This window comes from Littorina saxatilis, linkage group LG1 (genome assembly GCF_037325665.1).
Source record: "Littorina saxatilis isolate snail1 linkage group LG1, US_GU_Lsax_2.0, whole genome shotgun sequence".
Lineage (NCBI taxonomy): Eukaryota > Metazoa > Mollusca > Gastropoda > Littorinimorpha > Littorinidae > Littorina > Littorina saxatilis.
In genome coordinates, this window is record NC_090245.1 from 33,445,100 (window position 1) to 33,470,507 (window position 25,408).

General features: G+C 42.6%; 2 protein-coding genes across 2 annotated transcripts in view; one reads left to right on the forward strand and one right to left on the reverse strand.

Moving 5' to 3' along the window:
• Positions 1-1,286, forward strand: part of LOC138967490 (HEAT repeat-containing protein 3-like) — a 31,134-nt gene extending 29,848 nt beyond the window's left edge. The window contains exon 16 of the mRNA XM_070340053.1: positions 1-1,286. Coding sequence (XP_070196154.1) covers positions 1-108 — 108 coding nt within the window. The 3' untranslated portion in view covers positions 109-1,286.
• On the reverse strand, positions 1,027-25,275 carry LOC138967481 (exocyst complex component 2-like). The gene is made up of 27 exons (XM_070340041.1): positions 25,150-25,275; positions 24,136-24,335; positions 23,311-23,481; positions 22,521-22,656; positions 22,190-22,233; positions 21,781-21,850; positions 20,403-20,527; positions 19,796-19,867; positions 19,086-19,231; positions 18,573-18,654; positions 17,409-17,511; positions 16,943-17,055; positions 16,341-16,469; positions 14,452-14,585; positions 13,890-13,940; positions 13,031-13,203; positions 12,488-12,609; positions 12,105-12,178; positions 11,440-11,523; positions 9,654-9,784; positions 8,947-9,019; positions 8,080-8,196; positions 7,443-7,584; positions 5,964-6,142; positions 5,409-5,470; positions 4,403-4,459; positions 1,027-2,474 (listed from the first exon to the last, which is right to left on the reverse strand). Exons 2-27 carry the CDS (start codon positions 24,248-24,250, stop codon positions 2,360-2,362), a joined length of 2,820 nt encoding a protein of 939 aa, XP_070196142.1. The 5' UTR covers positions 24,251-24,335; positions 25,150-25,275; the 3' UTR covers positions 1,027-2,359.
• Positions 25,276-25,408: the final 133 nt, after the last annotated feature.

The following is a 25,408-nucleotide window of genomic DNA, read 5'->3' on the forward strand; positions in this document are numbered from 1 at the left end:
TTGCAAAGCCAGAGGAAGACGCTTGGAGAAAACTATGTCACGGTGTCAACAGCACGGACAAACCTCATTCGTTTCATCAAGTACAAGGAAGTGAAAGGAAAGACGTAATCTGTAATGCTGGAGAAATCAGCCAGCCAGCATTGAACTGTTTGTTCCTTTTTGTTTAGCATTCGAAATAAGGGGAAGAAACTACGCATCCACAATACAGGTATTCCTGTTCTTTTCTTTATAATTGTTTCTCTGTTTTGCAGTGTTTTTGATGTTTTGTTTTCTGCTTGCTTTATACTTTTGTTGAAGTTTTTAGAAATGTGTGAAATTAATGAGTGAATACCGGCACGGTGGCCTAGTGGTAAGGCGTCCGCCCTGTGATCGGGAGGTCGTGGGTTCGAACCCCGGCCGGGTCATACCTAAGACTTTAAAATTGGCAATCTAGTGGCTGCTCCGCCTGGCGTCTGGCATTATGGGGTTAGTGGTAGGACTGGTTGGTCCGGTGTCAGAATAATGTGACTGGGTGAGACATGAAGCCTGTGCTGCGACTTCTGTCTTATGTGTGGCGCACGTTATATGTCAAAGCAGCATGGCCTGATATGGCCCTTTGTGGTCGGCTGGGTGTTAAGCAAACAAACAAACAACAAATGAGTGAATTTAGTGAATGTTATTTTATCTACAAACTGCATGGAAATATCCTTGTTCTTATGATGACATACCTAGTCATAAGAGGGAGTGTGGTAGATTTTATTGTCAGCAAGTATATTCAATCCTATCATTAAATGAAAATGATACAAAACTGTTACACCATGATTTTGATTTTGTTTTTGCTGTTGTTTTCCAATCTTTTTGACAGTATCGACTTTGATGTTATGAATTAAGTTTTCATCCTTCTGCATGGAGTGTACAATTAATAGCCATTCTTCTGAATTCATTGTCATGCCCATAATTATGCAAGCTCTCTCTCTCTCTCTTGCACGCACACACACACACTAAGCCATTAACACAAGCATGTATGCACACAGACAAATGTGAAGATATTTTTTTCTTCCAGATTTTATTATTTGTGCATGTTTGTGTACCTTTGATTAGAGATGTGTAAATAGTATATTCTGTGAGTAAATTATATACAATGCTCATACTTTCTTTTACAAATGAATGATTTTTTTATGTTTTATTTTTTGGTGTGAGGTTAACACTGAAGAACACATGCAGACTCCTACAATGTCTGGTTCTCACACTAATTGATGATGTGGCAACCAAGGACAGGAAGTAAATAAAAGAAACACATGGACTTCTGTGCTGGAGTTAATTGTTTGTCAATGAGACTGTGAGTTGATTGCACCTTTATTGCACCTTGAAAATATTGCTCCACATTTGACCAAATCTCTCTCTCACACACACACACACACACACACACACACACACACACACACACACATAGCTTAAGGTTGTATGTTGAATTGAAGCTTGCTTGTGAACTAATGTGTGTATGTACTGCATGCATAAAAGCATAAATGAACATGGCAACACAATCAGTAGTTCCAAAATTAATATAATAGTCACATATCTAATAGGAGACTGTCAATACAATCACATTTAGTGTCCCTTCACAATTTCCGTTTCAAAATATTTAACACAGTACAAAACAGTACTTCATCACAGTTTTCGTCTCAAGAGTTATTTCCTGCAGTCTCTTGTTATTTGGTGTTCCGAGTTTGACACTTCAAGTTGAAACACAATGTTCTCCTGTAGCAGTTGATGCTTTTCACATTGAAGTTATGATTTTTGTATAAACAGACGGGTAGCGCCGTATGTATGGCAGCTCGCTTTCCCCGGGGAGAAAGCAGCCCGAATTTCCATGAGGGTAACCTCACTGGACTGTAAATCTTATCCAATCCAATCCAAACCCTGATTTGGTGCATTTTTTCCAAATCCTTATGGGATTTGGACTCAGGACCTACTAAAACCCTTGCAGGACGTTAAGAGTTAACATCAACTTAAATTCACCGCTCTTGCCATTTTCCTTTCCACACGAAGGTTGTGACCACGTGGGTGAACTCAACAGATATTCCTACAATACTCTGTTCCCCATCCATCGTTGTGGAAAATGAACTGTACTCTCAAAGGAGGACAGTTGGAACTGCACATCCTCCTTCATTGAAAATTAGGTCTCACTCAATGGAGTTAAGCTTCACTGTGCTTCCTGGGTAGTGGACGCCCGAGAGCCTCACAAAAGTACCTGTATCTCTGAAACTATTCAGAGTTTTTTATTGAAACTTCATGTAATCCTCAAACGCTATACACAACCCACATCATCCGGACTGTGTAGTCCAAAGCATGATCCGGTGAAGGTTGACAAGAAAACAACCTAGCATGACGAGTGGACTCCCCTGTTGGTTTTTGTGTCCACGCCAACAGCTCGGAAACACATCAGCTGGAACTTCATGCGTGACTGGAACTCCGCCAACAGGTCTTCAAGCATTCTGTGTACGAAAATTCAAAAGGTCATTTACAGAATTATAATGTTGGTAAAGATCCCTATAATGTTTTAGGTAGTTTATTTTGTGACACACAGAACATTCCTACTAGTCTTTGTCCTTCAAGCTAATGAACTGTGAGGATGAAAGTTGCTTGTTCATTTTCAATGCTTGTTATTCTCTCAGGTGCCAGGAGAATGGTTCCGAATAACTCATTTACTCTTTTACACATGTATGTACATGTATTTAGAGAAAAACTAAGCAAAGCTCTAGTCAACCTGCTTAATCCATAAACGGCATACTACATGAAAAACAAATGAAACTTCTTAAACATATAACACATCAACTACGATATTGCAACCAAACCTTCAATGATCTACCGTACTTTCCGGGTCATAAGGCGCGACTTTTTTCCTCGAGTTCGACCCCTGCGTCTTGTATAACGAAGCGCCTAATCCGTGTATGAAATACGAAAAAAATCAAAGAGACCGCTTGAGTACCAGTCAAACAACTTGTGATAATGCATGTTTCAGCTACTAGGTACTGCCCTGCCTTTGATCTGGCCGCACACACAGATTTCCACTCTGTTAAACTCGGTCACTGACCGGTCACTGACCCCGATGCAGGAAGTGTTTCCTCTCTCAGGTATGACAGGGGAACCACCTCTCATGGCAAAAACTGGGTCATTGACCCCTGGGAAGAAGGTCGTGTCTTTTAACAAGGCCACCCAGCTATCACAATGCCTTTGATCTGGCCGCACACACAGAGCACACATATTTTCACTCAGTTAAAGTCGGTCACTGACCGGTCACTGACCCCGATGCAGGAAGTGTTTCCTCTCTCAGATATGACAGGGGAACCACCTCTCATGGCAAAAACTGGGTCATTTTGGTGCGCCCTATCGGCCCCCTGCGTCCAATGGGTGACTGGATTACATTTTTTTTTAAAAAGAAGGGGGTGCGTCTTAGATAACGAAGCGCCTTGTCACCCGGAAAGTACGGTACATGCATTCTAACTTAATCCAAGCCTTCCATACATTTTCTCCATGAACAAAATGTTGAACAGAAAAGATGGGCCTTGTCATCACTTTCATGGGCCCAACGAATGGTTGTGTGATGCGCCCGCAGCGTGTTGGCGTACATACATGTGCTTGTCACATCCCGCTTTCAGCCTTCACCGCCGGCTAGCCAAGCTGCTTGCAGCACCGGCGAAAAAGAGAGCAGCCTTGCGTAAGTCTCTCCCTGCCAGTAAGCCTCTCCACAACAAGCCCTATGCAAGCTTTAAAGCAACCCTCCATGAGGTGTTGGGTGGTAACTGGGGGCCTTAAGTCCCCAGGCAGAATTGCAAGGGCGCAGAGGAGGTTTGGCCCTAAACATGCGGCATGCAGGCCCACCGGTGCGTGGACACGCCCTGGCGCCCATGAACCAAACCCCCAGGTATGGGTTACCTACAAAGACTCTACGTCCCAACGGCTGACCAGGCGGACGAGGAGAGTGTACTCCCAACGGCTGTGAAGGCGGAAGAGGACCCTAAGTCTCACATCCCAACGGTAAAACAGGCGGACGAGGAGCTCCCAACGGCTGTTTTAGCGGATGAAGATGCCCCATGTTTTGCTGCTTTCACAATTGCCGGGTTGGAAAGATTCGTCAGCCCTGACAGGCAGCTTCCCTAGGAGAAGGACACTCGGAAGTCAAACCCGGCCAGATGAGGGCCGGAATCCGTGTGAGGAAACTTGTCCATAACAAGGAAAAGTCCAAAATCACACCCACGAAGGCCTACCGAAGACGGAAGACACTGACCGTCAGGGTGAGGTGAGAACCGAGTGTCTACGCATCACCGACATGTTGAACGCTGAAGAAGAAGAAAATCACTTTCACGGGATTCTTTCATCACTTTCACAGGATTTTCTGATTAATGACACTCAAACGACTTACTTGTTTCCTTCCTTAGAAAGCTGGGGAATACATTTGAAGGCGTCATCGAAGCACGCACTGTAAACAAAACACATTGTCATCATTTTCACGAGTTTTCATTCACAAACACCTGGGAAATAAACCTCATGTTCCCCATGCAATAAATCGAGGTGGTGAATGGGTTTGAGCTTTCAGGTGAAACGTGGATTGTCAAAGTAAAAGCCAATCAGGCTGATTGTTTGATGTGTGGAACCATCGCGGCTTTGGATTTGTGTTTCCGAGGACAACGATTGTAAGCATTCACTATCAAAGACCCAATCAATGTTGATAATTACCGCGGCGACTCATGGTCAATTTGCAACTTATCTCTGTAATCGCAAAATCCACAACGAAAAGTCACAAACATTTAAAAAGAAAAGAAATATGCTCAACACTTACTGAACTCACACGTATGATCGCAGCTCTGTACATTTTCAGACAGGAAGAAAAGCGTCAACAAGCTACGTTTGACGTCACATACAAGGTTGACGTGTTATCTCGCGCTACTGTGACGATGCTTTGTGGCCCGGAGTTGGATTCTAAAAATTCGTCTCCCTGTGGGTTATTGTGCATTTTGTTGCACAACCAAAATGATGACAAAAACAATGTTTGGTGGCCTGTTGTCAGACCATCATTTTATTTTTTTTGGTCCTCGGGGAGCATGTCGCCTTTTGTTACATATTTATCAACCGCGGCCTTCGGCCTTGGTCGATAAAGATGAAACAAAAGACGATATGATCCCCTTGGACCAACAAAAAAGCTGGTCTGTCAACAAGCCACCAAACATCTTATATTGTTGTAAAATCAAAACAGAAAACAAAGGCCTCCATACCTTCTTCTCACTTTTAAGAGCAGACAAACCACACTTTTCCATCTATTGTTTAATTGTATGGACAATAAATTCTCATGTCTTATGCTATTAAAACTGACTCAGTTTAAAAAATCTCCTCACACCAAATAAACTTATAAACAACAGATAAACTCTTACTCTGTGCTTTTGGATGAGTACAATGCCGCAGTCTCCTTGAAGGCTCGCAGTTCTAGGCGTGCCTGCAGACACAACAAATAAATGTACGTGCACAGTCACACTCAAATATACTAAGTTTACAAGAAGTAAGAAATACCTCTGTTTGTAGAAGAAAAAAACAGTTAACAATAATGTAACTGTAAATACATGTACAGGGTGAGCAAAAAAAATGCAACCCACAAAAATGCTAATAACTTCTACATCTACTGGCCTAATTACTTCATATTTGGCGTACACTAACTTCAGTTTATGCATAATACGTCTACAATATGACAAGTTATTAAGTCAAATGGTCTGAGTTTTGTGCAATTTCAAAAAAAGTTTCCAAATTCGGGGATCGACCCAACAGTACTAGGTTTGAAAGTGAGCGGTACCCTGTATTACCTTCACATTCTCCAATTTGCTGGGTTGGATGGCACGCAGGTGTGGTAATATGTGTGTCCATGTATAATGTCTGTGTTTCATAGTAACGTGGATCCTTCAGTAAATCGTAAAACCACCCTCTCTGGCGCTTACCTGTAAAGCGCCATTAGCACCAAAGATGTCGACACAGTGGATAAGACGTGTGACTTCTTCCACCACCGCCTCCGTCACTTTGCCCATCACGCGCCCAACAAACTTGGGGGAGATGCTGAACACCTCCGCATGCACCTCTATCATACTCATCAGGTTCTCCTTCAGGTAACTCCGCACACCTGCCGCAAACAAAAGCAATACTAAATTCTACTTGTGTTGTATTAAGTGACTTTAATTTCATTCTGCTGAATTAATTTAGCAACAAATTCCTACTCTGTGCAGAATTGTAGCCACACTGCTGACGTTTGATATGTGTCCATGAGGAAAGGATGCTCTAGCTTATTCCACAGTGAACATGATTGCCCAACAGGGAAGGCCTATATCTTGAACACATCAGAACCCCCACCCCCACCTAGCTATATTACCGGCATGGTTGGCCTAGTGGTAAGGCGTCCGCCCCGTGATCGGGAGGTCGTGGGTTCGAACCCCGGCCGGGTCATACCTAAGACTTTAAAATTGGCAATCTAGTGGCTGTTCCGCCTGGCGTCTGGCATTATGGGGTTAGTGCTAGGACTGGTTGGTCCGGTGTCAGAATAATGTGACTGGGTGAGACATGAAGCCTGTGCTGCGACTTCTGTCTTGTGTGTGGCGCACGTTATATGTCAAAGCAGCACCGCCCTGATATGGCCCTTCGTGGTCGGCTGGGCGTTAAAAGCAAACAAACAAACAAACAAACCTAGCTATATTCATCGCTACCTGATACATAAAGGGGCGGGGATGTAGCTCAGTCGGTAGCGCGCTGGATTTGTATCCAGTTGGCCGCTGTCAGCGTGAGTTCGTCCCCACGTTCGGCGAGAGATTTATTTCTCAGAGTCAACTTTGTGTGCAGACTCTCCTCGGTGTCCGAACACCCCCGTGTGTACACGCAAGCACAAGACCAAGTGCACACAAAAAAGATCCTGTAATCCATGTCAGAGTTCTGAAGGTTATAGAAACACGAACAAGCATGCTTCCTCCGAAAGCGGCGTATGGCTGCCTAAATGGCGGGGTAAAAACGGACATACACGTAAAATTCCACTCGTGCAAAACACGAGTGTACGTGGCAGTTTCAGCCCACGAACGCAGAAGAAGAAGAAGAAGCTACCTGATACCAACCAACCAACTAGCCAACCAACCAACCAATTAACCAGAAATCATACCTGTGGGTGTGGGGCACATCTCCCATCCCCCCCTTTTTCCCTCACTCCTTGCCTACCCCCTCCCCCCCCCCCCTTCTCTCCCCCCTGCCCCCCACACCTTCCTCAAGGAACAAATTAATTGCCCTCTGTGGGACAAGCCAACTGGGTGTAAACCTAGCCACCTTTGGTTTAAACAAAACTTTTTTTCAGTTTTAGTATCATGACATACAATATATATATGTCTCAGCTAGGGGATCTCTCAAGCATAAAGCTTAAATTAACGAATCCAAGCCACCGTTACCTGTGGGCGAGGGGCAGGTCTTCCAGCTGAAACCTCCCCTATACATGCAGGGCTCCATAGCCCCGATGATAGGGTCCGACTTCTGCTCAATGTAACTCTCAAACAGCTTGTGGTCAAGTTCCTTGTATGTGTTCTGTGCAGCCTGGGGAAAACAAAACAGCACACTAGATCAGTATTTGGATGACTGGCATCATACATTCCAGAACCACCTATCCAAGGAGGTTGTATAATAGCATAATCGCTATGCAATTATCTGTGGCGCGTACTGAACTAAAAAGAACAAATAAGCTAAAAGAAACCACAACACTGCACAGAAAATATCCAACACTTTTATTATTTTACCCAAAGTTGCAGACACAAATTTCTGTCAAGACATTACCATGCAGTTCTCTGTCTATAACTGTATTCCTTTTTGCAAGTGTCACATAGCTGCATAAGTAACACTGGCTCTCCAAAACCTCACCAAAATGTCTGGCCACCTATGACCAATAGTTGGTTCTGTCACTCCTTCTGAATCCTTGTCAATCAGTTTACTGTATTCATAAAGTGAATGGTCTCTTGAATAACAGCAATGCTGAAGTATGCACGTGATTTTTACACGTACCCACACAAACCCTTACTGCTTTGTGAGACTGACCTTAGCTGCTTTGTTCATCTCGACGTAGCCATGTTTGTTGAGGTTGTCAATGATGCGAGGAATGACGGCATGCAGGGTGTGGTTACAGTCACTCAGCATTATGATCAGACGCTTGTCCTGAAAACACACACAAAATGGCAGATTCATCAAAAGACCGCAGACATGTTACCACAAATATTGCCAGGAAGACAGACAGACAGACACACACAGACAGACAGACAGACACACACACATACGCACGTACGCACACACATACATACCAAACACACAAAATGGCAGATTGATAAAAAGACCAGACATTTTACCAGAAATAGTGCCACAAAAACAGACAGACACACACATACACACACACACACGCACGCACGCACGCACGCACGCACGCACGCACACACACATGTACATACCACACACACACAATGGCAGATTCATCAAAAGATCAGACATTTTACCACAAATAGTGCCACAGACACACACACACACACACACATACACACACACACACACACACACACACACACACACACACACACACACACACACACACATACACACACACACACACACACACACACTATAAAAATGTAACCGTGTGCCGAAACACTACGATCACCTCGGGAAGCGAAGTGCAATCAAACAGGATTGAAAATGTTAGGGCTAATTTCTTAGCCCTATAAAAACTGTTATGCAAACCCGAAGGTTTCCATGAACATACAGACAATCGGAAACCACCAGACCCCATCACAAACAGAATTCTACAATCCACTGGTGTTGACTTTTAAAGGCCAACAACTCGGGTGCAGAGTCTGCTGTGAAAGGAGCGGTAGCCTCCCCTGTCACAAAAACAACAAGACACCGATGAAGTCTTACCAGAGAAGGCAAATGGTCTTCATCATCATCCAGTTCTGATTCCCGTTCTGCCGCAGCTTTGGAATGGCGAGAGCTGCAAACAGACAACACACTGAAATGCCCTTCTCAGTCTATGAAATAAACACAGTCCGGGGCATCTATAGAGCACATGATGACTGAAGCAGGAAGATCATTACTTCTATAAGACACACGAGATGAGGATTTAGTACAACAGTAGCCCCAGAAAGAACAGAAAGGAAGGCAGAAATCCAGACACAAAGAAACCAATTAGGAAGACACAGAGAAAGAATGAAAGACAGAAATTTAAAAAAAGAAAAAAAAAGCAAAGTAGGTGGCAAAAGAAAATGAAATGCTGAGATCTAACCTGCGGACATCATCAGGATGTTTGTGTAGCGGAGGAGAGAAAGAAAAGAAAGGAAGGCAGGAAGCCTGACACAATTACAAGGGCGGAAGACACTAAGGAAGAATGATGGGAAAGACAGAAGGGATGAAGAAAGAAGGAAAGCAGGTGGCAAAAGAAAATGAAGTGCTAAGATCTCACCTGCAGACATCAAGAGGATGTTTGTGTAGCGGAGGAGAGAAAGAAAAGAAAGGAAGGCAGGAAGCCTGACACAGGGAAGACACAGAGGAAGAATGATCGAAAGACAAAAAGGACGAAGAAAGAAGCAAAGCAGGTGGCAAAAGAAAACGAAGTGCTAAGATCTAACCTGCGGACATCAAGAGGATGCTTGTGTAGCGGAGGAGAGTAAGCCAGCTGCTCCAAACACTGAGCGAAAGCCTGCAACAGCTGTGTGCACAGCACCGTGGCCTCTTTCTGGATGGGACGTTGGCTGAAGATCTGTGGCAAATAAACAAAATGCAAACATCTTTTTTTTTCCTTTTTCTGGGGATCAAGTACAGTTGAACCTGCCCTGGCGACCACCTCCTAATAATGATCATCTGCCCATTACAACAAACCAAACGATACCTGTACAGCCCTACATGCTAACCGGCACAACGGGCAGTAAGGTAAATGATACCTGATGAGATCTGCTCCAACATATACATAATTCACCTTTTGATAACGAGCACCTGTCTTTAACCCCTTCACTGCCCACCCCGTATGTAATACGTGGTCATTTTCGGTTTGTCATACGCCCATAACCGTATCTCGTACGTGGGATTTGTGTCAACAACATTTCAGGACATTTCTGAAAACTAAATGGGAGGTAACCACTGTCCAAGTACTTGTAGGGGTTCTAAACACAGTTCTTTCCCATAGACCGTTCAGATAAGTTACTACCACGTGTTGAAAACTGTGTTAGAAATGTAGAACCGATCTATAGCATTCACAATGGCGGCCGAAAGTCAGACCTCAACTCGTAGACCTGTTTTCAAGCGATACAGTGTTCTGGAAGCTCTACAAGAAGTGATTTATGGATTACCACACAGAAGAATACTTTTATGGGCTGTAATGTGAGTACCTGATGTTTGACACCAGTTTTAGCAGTGTTTTGTGTGGTTTTACGTGCTGCAATGTGTGTGTGTGTAAGTCAGGAAACTGTAATTTTTGACAAAATGGTCACAGGGGCGGATCAGTTCATTTTATGGGGGGGGTTTCCAAAAGTATATTGTGAAGATATGGGTGTGAAGGCGCGAAGCGCCGAGCCGACGGCGCGAAGCGCCTAGCTTGCTAGGGGGGTCCGGGGGCATGCCCCCCCGGAAAATTTTGAAAAAAAGGATGCAAAATGGTGCAAGCTGGTGCATTCTGAGGATGATCATTACCAGTTCCAGGCAGCAGATTTTGTCACTGATTAATACCCACAAAATTGAAACTCAACCCAAAAAAACACACAAAAATATTTTTATTTTTTGGCTGGGGGGGGGGGGTTTCCGGAAACCCCAGAAACCCCCCCCTCGTCCGCCCCTGGGTCATTATATCAATTTTTACTATAACAATCACAAACAAAGTCCAATGATCATGTCATCCTATAATAGCCAAGGGTATAAGCAAAACACATGCCAAAGATCTAAGAGATATCTCAATAAATGATCGAGCAGTGAACAGATTAGTGAACCTACCGAAGAAAGCTCAATTTTGCCCTGGCACACAGCAATACCAAAATGCTGTTATACTGTGGCAGTGAAGGGGTTAATTACCACTTTTGGTTGGTCCCCTGGCTGCACTGTTGTTGAAGACAAATTTAACTTTATAAGATCTGACAAACAAAGGGAAGTCACAGCTCTATAACCAGAGACAAAAACAGTAGGTGCAGATTACTTCTTCCTTATATCTTGTAGTCATTACTGCCTCATTTGGTTATATTTTTGTAAAGATCGCTAGAGAGTGAAATTGCAACAGCTATAACCACAGCATGGTGGCCTCTTTCTGGATGGGATGCTGGCAGAAAATGTTACATACAAATGAAAAATAAATATACTTCTCAAAGATTTGGGCAGGGTGTTATCTTAAGAACTAGAGGGACCACAAAAAAAATCAAAGAATTTGCGTACCTCTGGCTCTCCAGGTTTGTTGAGCACGACCACCTCATGCAGATGTTGCACAGTCTCACTCACAATGTTTTCAAACAGGGCAGGCTGGAGGAGAGAAAAAACACATACAAAACATGTACACAAAACACATACAAAACATGTACACAAAACTGACTGTGCAAAGAAACAGAATGGCAGACACAGTGATACCTGCAATGTGAGGCCTATTTAATAAGAGGATATGTATCAATAAAGGACACGTTCTGTGGTCCCTTTGTCTATTATCACGACTGAAGTATACCTGCCATGACAGGCAACCTGCAATGCACGGACATTATTGGCTGGTCACAAGCTGATCCTTTCATCGAGGTACCACTGTAGAGCCAAAGAGTGAAAATGTACAGCTCTTCATTTCTTTCACAATGCTATCTGTGACCCAAGATCCCTGGTATCAACCTAATCAACTGCATTTCCTGTTGGCTATTGGTCTAATAACTTAACCAAAATGTAACCAAAACTTAACATTAACCAACATGTCCCTGCCCTGAAGGGAAACCCATAGCACTTTAAGCTGGTCCTGATCTTGTCCTTTAATGAATGACAGGTATATTTGTTCTTTTAATGATGATATATTATGTGATCATATACTTCTACTGGCTGGTGGGAGAGTATACATATGTACTTACAAGCTGCGTGGTGCCTCCTGACTCATCGTCTGTCTCCACGGCCCACGTCTGCTTGTTGTACAGTGACTTCACATCTGCATGAAACACACAATACAAAATTAATGATAAACACAACAGCCTTATAAGGAATCAGTAGCCACACTCACTTCTTTACTAGTTGCCAGCTACTGAAAATGCCGCTATGACCTTTTTCTCTCTCTACTTTTGCTGCTTTTGAGAATGATACAGCATAACGTTTTAGCCAGGGCCTCCAGCCTACCAAAAGTTTGCCCTGACATGCTACAATTCAACAGGAGATTTCTTTTCTTTCTTTGTCCATTCAAAGGTGTTTTTCTTTTAACTAAAGAATCAACATTTAGTACAATCACAAAAACAGCACTGACCTGCAATGGCCTGTTTCAGCAGTGTGAACATGCAGTTGGTACGGAGGTCAAAGGCCAAATCCTGAAGGATGATCATGGAGTCGCCAGTAAGGTCAAGGCCAGCCAAGTTGGCCACACATGATCTGCAGGAGAACAGTGATTTATAATTGATATGCATAGACCAGCCAAAGATCTTTATATTTAATGTTATTGGTCCTAATGGAAACAAAGATGGTATCTCTCAAATTATAATAATTACAGATTAATTGATTGATAAATTGAATGAATGAACTTTACCAGACAAAGAAAACGGCCTTTTAGTTTTACAATGTGTCCTTGCTGAAACTAACACATAAAATGGAATAAAGAAGCACAGTAGAGCATAATAATTCAGTATATATATATAGAAAAAAAGGAACAAACAATATAATTTGCAAAGACGTTGAGCTCGTAAACAAAAACCAAAGCACATAAATGTCAATACTTATCACGCAACATTACAAAATACCTTGTATAAAGACAGAAAGGTAGAGACTGTATCAGAATATATAACAAGAAACTTACCTGATGGTTCTAACACAGTGAGGCAGCCATGTACCAGCCACCATAGACTTGGCAACAGTCGGCCAAATGCCAAACTTCTCACGCTCAGAATCTGCCGCATTCTCCAGTGACTCAGGCAGGAAGGCAGCACGCACAAAGTTGGCGAACAGGCCTACCAGCTCTGCTATCATTTGCTGTTGTCAAAACAAGTCAAAACAATTAGCAAATCATACAGGAGATAGTTCTGAACACTATACCTTGATATCTTAGGTTTGGGCTATATAAACAATCTCTTCTGTTCCCATTGAAAGCCTCAGCGAAAGCCTCAGGCCTTGGAAACACGAATACATGCATGCAAAAATATGAAGCCCGGGTGTCCGTTCGGCCAACAGCCAAAAAAGTAACCAATTCAGCACTGACCCAAGACGACCCAACCCGGTCCCTAGCCCATTTCAGGTCTCCTCTAGCAGCCGGCAGCCGGCAGTCTACATCCCCACACCCCACCCCCCCCCCCCCCCCCCCCCCCCCCCCGCATTTTTATTTTTCATTTTCATACAGAGACGGGTTTTCCTGTGTAACATGCCCCTAATGGCTTTGCCGTGAGGGCGTAAAACTGACATTTTCTCTCTCTTCTGTTCCCATTGAAAAAGCTGCTAGGACCTTTTTCTCTCTCTCCTTTTGCTGCTTTTGAGAATGTGACCCGCCTGTTCTCGTCTGCCTGATATTATACATCGTTATGCAAGAAAACAAGTCCCAAGAATGAGCAAATCATACGGGAAAGAATTCTGGACTTTGTACCATTAGGTTCAATGTTAGTTTCGGTTGAACTCTTCTAAAGAAGAGGGGTTATTAGGGGTAGTTCTAATATACATGTACTTACCTTAAGCTTGCTGTGTTTGCTGGTATCTGACTTGAATCCTTTTTCTGGCACCTAAAACAGAGTAAAATTATTAAAACACTGAAAGAAGTATAGTCCTTCATTGTCATCAAAGACAAAGTCATTCAAAGTCCCCTTCAGTACATTTGGTGCCAGTTTTGTTAATTCATACCTGCACTTGTTTATTAACCAAAGAAACATAGATTCACAAGCACCTGCAAAGCACAAGGTATTCATACATAGAGCAGAAGAACAATGAGAAGAAGATTGGACCCTAGGGTTGAAACGTCGTAAAGTTTTGTATAGCCTTCGTTCACACGTGTATTGTTTGGTCTTTTTTGTTTGTACATAGATCCAAAATTGCTATGCTCAAATGGCAATAACACTTTGATGTGAAGCAGATCATGTTCACTATATAGGTCACACTCTGTATTATTTTAGAGCTATACATACTCAGAAACAACTACCTCCTCTATGGCAGCAATGTCAGGGACATGTTGCTGTTGGATATTTGATCAATTTAGCATTCATTACAGGCTTGTGAGAAACGAAAACAAGCTTTTACATCTCTAGTTCGATTGAATTCCCCAGAAAAGTAGGCTTGACCCAGTTTCCAAAAGTCTGGAAAATTCTCTGTCATGATGTCGGTCAGGTCCTCAATGTACATCACTTTCTGCGGCGTGCGATCTCTCCAGCCACCTTGGAAGAAAAAAAAAACACGAATAATTAATCATTTTCACAAAAAAATGTACATACAACTTTTTCTTTATCACCAGTGACCACTTTTCTGACTGTGAGTCTGACAACGAGGAGGAAAGAGTTAATATATTCCTGCTTGCTGCAAATGTCCTCTTTATTTTCATGCCAAATTGTACACTACAGCAGTCCCTCTCATGAACGGACACCCTTGGGCCATAGCAAACCTGTCCGTACATTGCAGGTGGCCAGTCACGGGAGGGGTGACCACACCACCCCCTCCCCCATACACTCACACAGAGACACACACACAACATGTTTGAGTCTATGCTAACCACTTCTTGTGGCTACTAAACGATAACATCCAACTCCTAATATTTTGTTAAACGTTCTGCAAAAAATGATTTGTATGAATGGTGTTGAAAAGAAGAGATAAAATAAATCCTCAAGGCAGTGAACGCACTCACCATGCACTGACATCATACAGTGACATCATACGAAAGCAGCCACACAAACACAGCACAGAGGCAGGTGTGCAGATGCTTTGTGAGAATAAGCGTTGAAAACCAGTTTGAATAAAAACCAGCAGATAGAGCCGCATGTCATAATCATTCTTCTTGTCTGGCTTTATTGACTGCATGCCGATCTTGTGGCAGTGACTTTTCACTCTTCAGTCGGAAATACACTGTACACAACACCGCTCTCACTCTCCCTCACTGACTACCCTAAGCCCTGACAACTGATCCTTGGAAATTGTTTGGAAGAGTACACCTCTCTATTTCTCTCCAATGCTCTTCCTGCTGACATGCAGTGACACCGGACACCCCACTGAGTTTAGCCAGCTACTCTCTCTCTCTCCCTCCCCCCAGTCATGTACTGTTTGGTGCTGTGGCAAGAGAGGTGTCACCGACTAATTGAGGCCAGCTGCACTGTTCACTCAGAGCAAAACCAGTTGACTGTGTCTAACTTTTGACAAAGCAACACAACTGAAGGGTTCACAGATTAGGTAACCGACTCACTGGTCAAGGCTGCGGGGAAACAAGAGTATCTTGTCAATGAAAGAGGTTACACACAGACACGCGATGCTGAGAACGGTGGCCGATTTTTCACTCTCTTTCTCGGAGGGCCTTCATCGACTGTAGCTTCTGTTGCTTACGTCCAACAGACAAGAATAAAGAGCATAGTGCAGTTTCATGTTGGCATCTTCGCATTTGAAAGCAAGAAAGTGCGTGTACTCCACTCCTGACCCAAATTAACCCCCTCCTGATGGGTACACGTGCACCCAAGTTAACAGAGACTGTCATCACACCTTTGCGGCTGTGACCTTTGTACCAAGAGCCGGACTGCTCTGTTATCGATTTTGGTGTGGTGAAAATTTGACGATGGTCTGTCCGTACTTTGCAGGTATGACCTGCTGTTGGGACCGAAAATTAGTGTCCGTGTACACGTTTTGCAGGTGTCCGTTTAAGGGGGGGCAAATATAGAAGGAAAACACTCCTTGCCGAGCAAATGTGTCCATACATGTCAGGTGGCCACTCACGCCGGGGGCCGTACATTGCAGGGACTGCAGTATTCTGTAAAGCATAAGTGCTTGCAACTTCCATAATTAAGCCTTTGCTTCATTGAATGCACTTTGTACTACACCAAGGCTAACTATATGCTTACCTTACCCTCTATCACTTGCCAAAAACATTTCACTAAAATTTGTTCAAACTAAGTAAAATATTAAAATCAATTAAAGCCTCATGAACAGCTCACCTGCACTCAGATCGCTCTTGCCCTTGGCAGCAAAGATCGCACCAGGAGACGCAGATGCAGGTTTACGTTTGGTGGCACTGCCAGGCGTTCCCTGCGTGTTGGCAGCGTCTGCCAGCAGTGCTGTTCTCTCTGGAATGTTACAGTAGATCACAATCAGTCTTCAACACAAAGACAGACAGACACACAAACACACACAAACTTAAAAAACTAAACAGTAACCATCATGGTGAGCCAGCATTTCAGTCAGACGGCTCTGCATGCTTTTTAATCGGCTACCCTAAACACAAACTCTCTCTTTCTCTTTTTTTCTTGCCTGTCTTTGTCTTGATCTCTCTGTCTCCAACCCAGGTACATATTCAAAGTGCATGCAACACAAAAACATTCTCTCTCTCTCTCTCTCTCTCTCTCTCTCTCTCTCTCTCTCTCTCTCTCTCTCTCTCTCTCTCTCTCTCTCTCTCTCTCTCTCTCTCTCTCTCTCTCTCTCTCTCTCTCTCTCTCTCTCTCTCTCTCTCTCTCTCTCTCCCCCCCCCCCCCCCCTTGCCACCATCAACCCAGGTACATATTCAAAGTGGACGCAACACAAAAACATATTAAATACTGACCCGATTCCAGATGATCATCCTTGCAGTCCTCCAGCAGTTCAATCAGGTGTGCCTGCTGACTCACAAGACACTCCCATGCGGGGTCGCCCTGACATTCTAAGCTTGTCAGGTAGCTGTTATCATGGAACAAAACAGTGAATATGATAAAAAGTGTGTGTGTGTGTGTGTGTGTGTGTGTGTGTGTGTGTGTGTGTGTGTGTGTGTGTGTGTGTGTGTGTGGGTATGTGCATGTGTGTGTATGTGCATGTGTGTGTTTGTGTGTGTGTACATGCGTGTGTGAACTTGCATGTGTGCATGACAGTGAATTCAGAAGAATGGCTATTAATTGTACACTCCATGCAGACACTCCACACATGTTCGAATTATAACCCTGTCACTGCTTTTAATCTTTGACACTTGGAAACCCGGAAAATGTGATTGACTTTAAAATCTAAACCCTGAATGCCAAAGAATAAACTGCCCATACCTGATGAGTTTATTTTGTTCATCCAGTGTATTGTTTGGATCCAGCAGACGCTTGTGAAGCATGTCTCGGAAGTTTGCTATGCGTCTCTCCACCTCTTTGTACACTGTAAAAATGTATACAAAAAGGTATTTCCATCAGAGCAGGAATATATTTAGGGGTACTGGGCGGGGATGTAGCTCAGTCGGTAGCGCGCTGGATTTGTATCCAGTTGGCCGCTGTCAGCGTGAGTTCGCCCCCACGTTCGGCGAGAGATTTATTTCTCAGAGTCAACTTTGTGTGCAGACTCTCCTCGGTGTCCGAACACCCCCGTGTGTACACGCAAGCACAAGACCAAGTGCGCACGAAAAAGATCCTGTAATCCATGTCAGAGTTCGGTGGGTTATAGAAACACGAAAATACCCAGCATGCTTCCTCCGAAAGCGGCGTATGGCTGCCTAAATGGCGGGGTAAAAACGGTCATACACGTAAAAGCCGTGGGAGTTTCAGCCCATGAACGAACAAACAAACAAAACAAACAATTTAGGGGTACTCCCCCAAACAAGTCTACATTCTCTCCAACATAAAAAGAAAGACACAGCATCAGAACGTGGGAATCATGCTCATCATTAAATGACAGGAAAAACTTGATAAAATCAGAAAACCGTCTTCAGGCAACAAAACAAATTAAGTCTGCAATAGGCACACAAAAAGAGTAAAGGGCAGAAATTGATATTTGTTTGTTCGTTCATGGGCTGAAACTCCCACGGCTTTTACGTGTATGACCGTTTTTACCCCGCCATTTAGGCAGCCATACGCCGCTTTCGGAGGAAGCATGCTGGGTATTTTCGTGTTTCTATAACCCACCGAACTCTGACATGGATTACAGGATCTTTTTCGTGCGCACTTGGTCTTGTGCTTGCGTGTACACACGGGGGTGTTCGGACACCGAGGAGAGTCTGCACACAAAGTTGACTCTGAGAAATAAATCTCTCGCCGAACGTGGGGACGAACTCACGCTGACAGCGGCCAACTGGATACAAATCCAGCGCGCTACGGACTGAGCTACATCCCCGCCCCTAGAAATTGATATAAACAACAATAGACACAAAACAAACTTAAAACCCTTTACATTCTCAGTGAAACATTTCACACACAAGACAACAAAGATGTCAAAATAAAGCTGACCTTTCCTGAAGACCTTGACATCAGTGTCCGAAAACAGGGACTTGGCTTTTTCAAAGTCATTGATGACAATGTTGTAGTCCCCCTGCAAGCACAACAACCACTTTCATATATCAGTGTCCTCTACCACTACACGCATCCTTCAAATCATCACAACCAGAACAATTATTAAAAATTCTGACAGACAGAAATCTCTTTTCATCCCAACCCCCACCCTTCCACCCCTTTCTCACCTCGCACACTTTCCAAAAAATCTTCACTATGGAGGAATACCAAAAGATAAAATGGTCCAGTGAACTTCGTGTTCCCTCTGCACAAAGTGATACAGTGGAACCCCCCTTTTGAGACCTTCTTAAATCTGAGAAAATCAGCTGGTCTTCAAAAAGGAGGGAGTCTTAAAATGGGGGTACATTTACAGAGGTTATGAACAGAAAGTCTGAGAAAACTTAAGGGCGTAAAAGAGGGAGTCTTAAATTTGGGGGTCTTAAAAGGGGGGTTCCACTGTAATAAAGCTACCTTCTGAATGTTGCGCTGCATATTGAGCGGAAGGTGGAAGAGAAACCGGAACTTGGTCAGCACACTCAGAGCGTTGCGAGTGGAGTCTGCCTTGTCCTTCCGCCCCAGTACCTCTTGGAACAGGCCGTCAGCACACGACTTGGCCTCTGATAGTACAACAAACAACAACAGTCAAACAAAGCACTGTGGGAGTACAGTGAGAAATTTAAAAAAAACGGTGATTGAGTGCGAGAGAAAAATAGAGAGAGACTGATAGCATCAAAGGGCAGCCGTTAGGTTATGGCTCTCAAAATTCTTTCAACAGAATGAGTCGTTTCGACCTGCTAACAGCTTCGTTTTCTTCCGGATTGTCAGTACTAGCAGCAAGTTTCACGCATTTTTATGGTTTTAAACCTGTTAATACAAGGTGTCCTTTCATTAGAGGTGTCCTCTAATTGGAGGGGCCTCACATCATAGGTACAACAGTATCATTTTCTACAGCAGAACTTGGGTACAGTGGTATTTGCGATGAAAGGACACCTAAGAGTGTTCTTACATTGTAGATGCCTTTTTATAACATGTTTGGTAAAGAGAATGGAATACACAAGGAACAACAGGGTGCATCTTTATACAGAGGTGTCCTCTCATCAGAGAGATCTTGCACTGCATATAGGTACCACTTGAGTACACTCAAAGTGTATCCAAATCTGCTGAGATAAACATGTACTTACGCATGAGCAGAACAGCATAGGAATCCATGCATTTTCCTCGAATGTCATCAGCACCAAACTTTTCATAGGTTTCTACAACAGAAACCAGTCATAAACCCTTGAGTAATGTGAAGATCATTTTCCAAACTCTTCAGCATTTACCAACAAAGCAATCAAAAAAATGTGAGCATTTTGAATGCAAACCAAATAAAACCCAAAAGCTCAACATTTATAATTTGAATCTTCATCATACATAAAATGCAGTTATCGCACAGCAACTGACTCTAAATGGCATTTCTGTTGGTTCTCCCACCCTAATTCCCCGACAAAACTCCAAAAGTCTGGAAAAAATCCAGGATTGAAAGCTTAAAATAAAGGGAGTCTTCAAAATAGAAAAAAGTCCTCATCAACAAAACACCTCAGAGACTAAGGTCTCAAAAGGGGAGGAGGGGGGGAGGATACTTAAAAAGGGGGGTTCCACTGTACAAGTACCATACTTTCGGGATGATAAGGCGCAACTTTTATCCTGAACTTTCCCCCCTGCGCCCTATTGACCGGTATCGCCTTGTGTATGGCTGAAGAAGAGTATAGATGTAACCAAAGCAAAGGCAGAACAAGGGACACCAACTTGTCAAACTGTCCAGACAGTCAAGGATAGCGGTGAGGTTGGAGCGTACAACAGTGATGGGTCCCTCTGATCGCTGCGACGCTTTACGCTGCATGTAGGCTAGGCCGGCCTTCAGGTCCTCAAAGCTGAAGTGTAACAACAACAATTAAAGTTTGACACTCCTCAAGTACAGAGTATAATGAATGCTAATGTGTGACACAGTGACATGACTCTGGACTTATCATAAACACATTAGCTATGTAAGTATCTAACCACAGAGACATTTACATACACACACACTCACATGGACACACAACCACACACATGGACACACACACACTTAGACACACACACACACATGGACATGCACACACAAACACACATGGACACACACACACACATGGACACACACAAACACACACAGACACACACAAACACACATGAACACACACACACACACATTGACACACACACACATGGTCACACACAAACACACATGGACACACACAAACACACACACACATGGACACACACACATACACACACACACATGGACACACACACATACACACACACACATGGACACACACATACACACACACACATGGACACACACACACATGGACACACACAAACACACATACACACACACACATGGACACACACAAACACACATGGACACACGCACACATGGACACACACAAACAGACATGGACACACACAGATCCTCGAAGCTGGAAGCTGAAGTGTAACAACGACAAAATTGGACACTCCTCAAGTACAGTGTATAATGAATGCTAATGTGTGACACAGTGACATGACTCTGGATCTAAACAACGAAGTGACTGTGGTAAGATGAACAAAGTTAAAAAACAAAGGATTACTGTACTCACCAATACAAAGACGACACAAGACGATTACGAATTTTCGCTTCTGGAAGCTTCATCAGGAAAAGAACACAAAAGACAACAAAAAGCAGACGCAACACGGAACGAACAGGGTTTGAAAGAAAATGGAGGGGAAACACGCAAATGACTCTGGATTCTCACAAACACACTGGTATGTTGGTTATGGGTTTTCAAATTATGCGTTCATGCTTACTGTCCTCCTTCTTTAGCTCATTAGCTATGTAAGTATCCACCCACAAACAGACAAGCATACACATACATGCACACACTCACATGAACACACACACACACACACATGGACACACACACATGGACACACACACACACACTCACACAACACACACACAGAGCCTACATCACTGAAGTACCATTCATATCCTATTTATTGCATTCCAATCAGTGATTTATACTGAGATTCAAGCACAGTATAAAACTCACCAATTTGATAAAAGCAAAGAAACAAACAAACCATAAGCAGTATTCATTCTAACCTGGCATTGTGATGATTCTCCAAAAGGTACCAACCAGGTGAGAAATTTTCCAGCGACATGTTGCCGGATGCTGTAATCAAAAACATATCCCGAGTACTGTGCATGCATTTTTACAAAATTCCTTGTAGGACTGACATCAAATTCAACTTTGCAGAACCATTGAAAATCAGAAAGATCTTATTTACGGAAGCTGGAAAGACCAAAACATAGTTACATTTTTCTGGCTACATGTTCAATCTCAAACTTTGAAATAAATTCCTAACAAGCCTACTTTACTTCCAAGAGTATAGTTCTCTGGGAAAAAGAAAGCTTTTTCATCTTTTGAAATACTTGCCTAGCTTAATGTTCTAAATATTCATATAAAATATTGCTCCGTAAGTTTCAAGCAGTAATCGGCAGTCCTACTCACCTTCAGGAAACAATTCCAGAAGCTCCCCTTCTGTCATTTTGGCCCTTAAAAGAAAAGAAAAGCCTGAATGCATCTGAGAAATGAGACAAACATGTATACAAGCTAGAAATATCAGCAGAAAGATAAGAAGAGAGAAAAAAGTGAGTGAAAATTTAAAAAAATAAAAATAAACAGGTAAGGAATTCCTATGTATCCAAAGAACTGTATACATGCATGTTCACCATTTAGCAAGTATACATGTATGTACTTCAAAGGACATACACACATGCTTGCATGCACGCACAGATATATATGCACACACACACACACACACACACACAAAGCGCTCTACCTGTCCCCTTCATCTGATATTCCCAAAGGGTCTTCCTCCTCTTTTAACGGTGCAGCAGCAGAGGGGCGACCATGGTCCAAGTTTGCTCGCACCGTTTGAGATTCGTCAATCCACATGGCAGACTCTTGCAGGGGACCTAAAGGCACACAACAACAATCCTTCACATAACTCGTCGCCATTGCTAGAGCTTTTTATTCTTGATCATCTTTGTTCACAGCACAGAACCTTAGTACTATACACTACATGAGATTTCTCGAACACTAACATTGCGTAGAAAGATAATAAGCTGTGACTGCCACCATGGAAAAGGACCAAAGCAGGTGGGCTTGGTTGTTTAATCAATACACTTCAAGAGTTGGTGAGACAAACTAAAGAGATCAGCTACCTGGGTATCACAAGCAAGCAATAGAATAAATTTGTTCAAACAAAACAGTAAGTTTCAGTGAGTAAGGTGTGGGTTCATGTATCATTGTATGCAAATTACATGATTAGATGGCAATATAATTCAAATGGCCCTGCAGTGTACAACTGTCAATGGCAAACACTGTTTCAAGTTTCTATTTACCTTTCACACATGTATTAAACATGATGAAAAAGAAAATTCCGTTGTTAAAGTGAAGCCCCCTTTTTAAGACCCTGATTTTTTCAGATATATATATCCTTTTCATACTGTCAGTGAATGTACCCTTTTTTAAGACTCCTTCCCATTTAAGACCTACTTTTCTAAGATTCTGAAGTTCTTAAAAAGAGGGGTTCCACTGTAGCATGACATGTTTTTCTTGCTGCTTACCAATCTGCAAGAAGTATCCTCTAAATCCAACAGTGCATGTGCCCTTGCCGCCTGACTTGGTAAAAACCTGGACGTCACCCTTGCCCTTGCCTGCTCCTGTACGTGCGACAATCTTGCTCGGCGATATCCATTCCGCAAACAACAGGCAGTCCATTCCACATATCTTGAGGCCTACAAATCCAAATTGAACAAGATGAGTACATGTAACTGGCTTCATGAGTCAATAGATTTCATAATTTTCCTCCCTAATCCAACCAAAAATATGTATACATGTGCATTAGGTAAGTGCATTCTCTGTGCTTTACATTATTACAAACATTTGAAATTTCTTCTAATGAATAAAGCTTTGGTTCATACCTATTTTTTAGTGCTGACTTTGACAAAGATTAAAGAAAACTCCCCCAAAAAAATTCAGCTATAAAACTCCAACATTTCTGGAAAATTGCAAATAAATTACATTGAAAGTCGTATCAAAACTGAAATTACTGACTATATATTCAGAACAATAACTAGGAGTAGGAAAGGAACATTAGTTTAGGCAGATCTCTTTTGCTAGTTTGAACTAAAAAATGAATACAAAAACAACAAAAGGAATTCTTTGCAATCATCACTGTACACCACCACATGTAACACCTACCTCAATTTGCAGTCGGGTTGTAAATATGTATACACATTGTATACATGCATCATATATCAAGTGGATTGATGCTCTTATCCTAATTAATGTAAAATCTTGGGCAGATCAGGTATATGCACTTGATCTATTAGTATAGTTTATACTATAGTATTGAACAAGAAAAAATTTACATCTTAAAATGTTCTCACCTATAAGATCTCTGACATCAAGGCCCAGATTTTCTCCTCTGATTGTGATGCGTGTGCCTGGTGGTCCCTCCTTTGGAGACACTCCCGTCACAAGCGGCATATTTTTTGGAGCCATTTTCACTGAGCTTTTGGTTCAAATCCTTATTATTAGCTCACAAGTAATGTTGGTCTTGGGACTTGACTATAGTTTCATCACTGTACTTTAAACAGAAAAGTTCAAAAACATCATAACTATACAGTGCACAGATTTCACATACATGCATGTGTACAATTATCAATGATAGATCTTGGTGCATGCATATGATCCATTATATATATAATACATTTCATTTTAATTATAATTTTATCTGTTGAAATATGAACAAACCACAGTCTTATAGAAATAGTTTGATTAAATCATGTTATTGTTCTAAAGATGTTTTTGTCTCTCATGCTGTTGAAATAAACATTTCAGGAATTGTTTTATAGCTCCTTTAACAGTTGACGCAAATTAAGCTAGGGCATTCCAAGCAGGTGCATGGAGTTCTGTTGATTTTAAAAAAAAGTCCTTAATTTCATTCTTCCTTTGGAAATCAACTTCAGTCAGTGTTAGCTGGCATGAAAGGAGACTGTAATGGGTGTAAATTAGCCCTACATGAACTTCAGTTAATCATAAATGTTCAACTGATTTTTTCATCATCATAGTTAAACTTACAGCCTCCACATTATGATTATACATGGTATAAGTTAATTTCCAGCTCATCTATTATTATTAGACTGAAGTTCTTGTGTTTCATTCATGCTCATTTAATAAATGATATCTTCTCTGGTATCCCATAGCCCAAGAGTATGCAATCATCACGTCAACGTTTACAAACTTGTATAATGTCCCAAATAATATTGGTGTCTGAAATGAGATAGACTGGGGGAGGAGTACTGGGGTGGACGGTCACAGAAGAGAACAGGCAAATCGTGGACGCCAAACGTACGAAACCTTGCACTGATATATAAAAGCACCATTCCCAAAATGCTCACCTCTCACAGCAACATTATCAGTCCTGGCTATTAACCTAGATAGCAGTTTTGTTGTGTGAAAGTGTCTTCAAATGGGCTGTCTGCCATCTTAATTTCCGGCAAGGGAAATAACTCTGGAGGATACTAGTGACGTCCCCTGACAACATGGCTGCGTCCTTGGTTCGGTCCACGTTAGGATGTCAATTTGCAAGGTTTCTTCGCCCCAGTTTGATCACAGCAGCAGGTTAATATGGATCCAAAGATCTAAGACATATCTCCA

Excerpts from the sequence above, each read along its gene's own strand:
- LOC138967481 (XM_070340041.1), bottom strand. The coding sequence starts at position 24,250 with ATGGCTCCAAAAAATATGCCGCTTGTGACGGGAGTGTCTCCAAAGGAG. Across the intron at positions 20,528-21,780 it reads GAGAATCATCACAATGCCAG|CTTTGAGGACCTGAAGGCCG; the intron begins GTTAGAATGAAT and ends GTTACACTTCAG. Across the intron at positions 11,524-12,104 it reads CAGGAGGCACCACGCAGCTT|CCTGCCCTGTTTGAAAACAT; the intron begins GTAAGTACATAT and ends TCTCTCCTCCAG.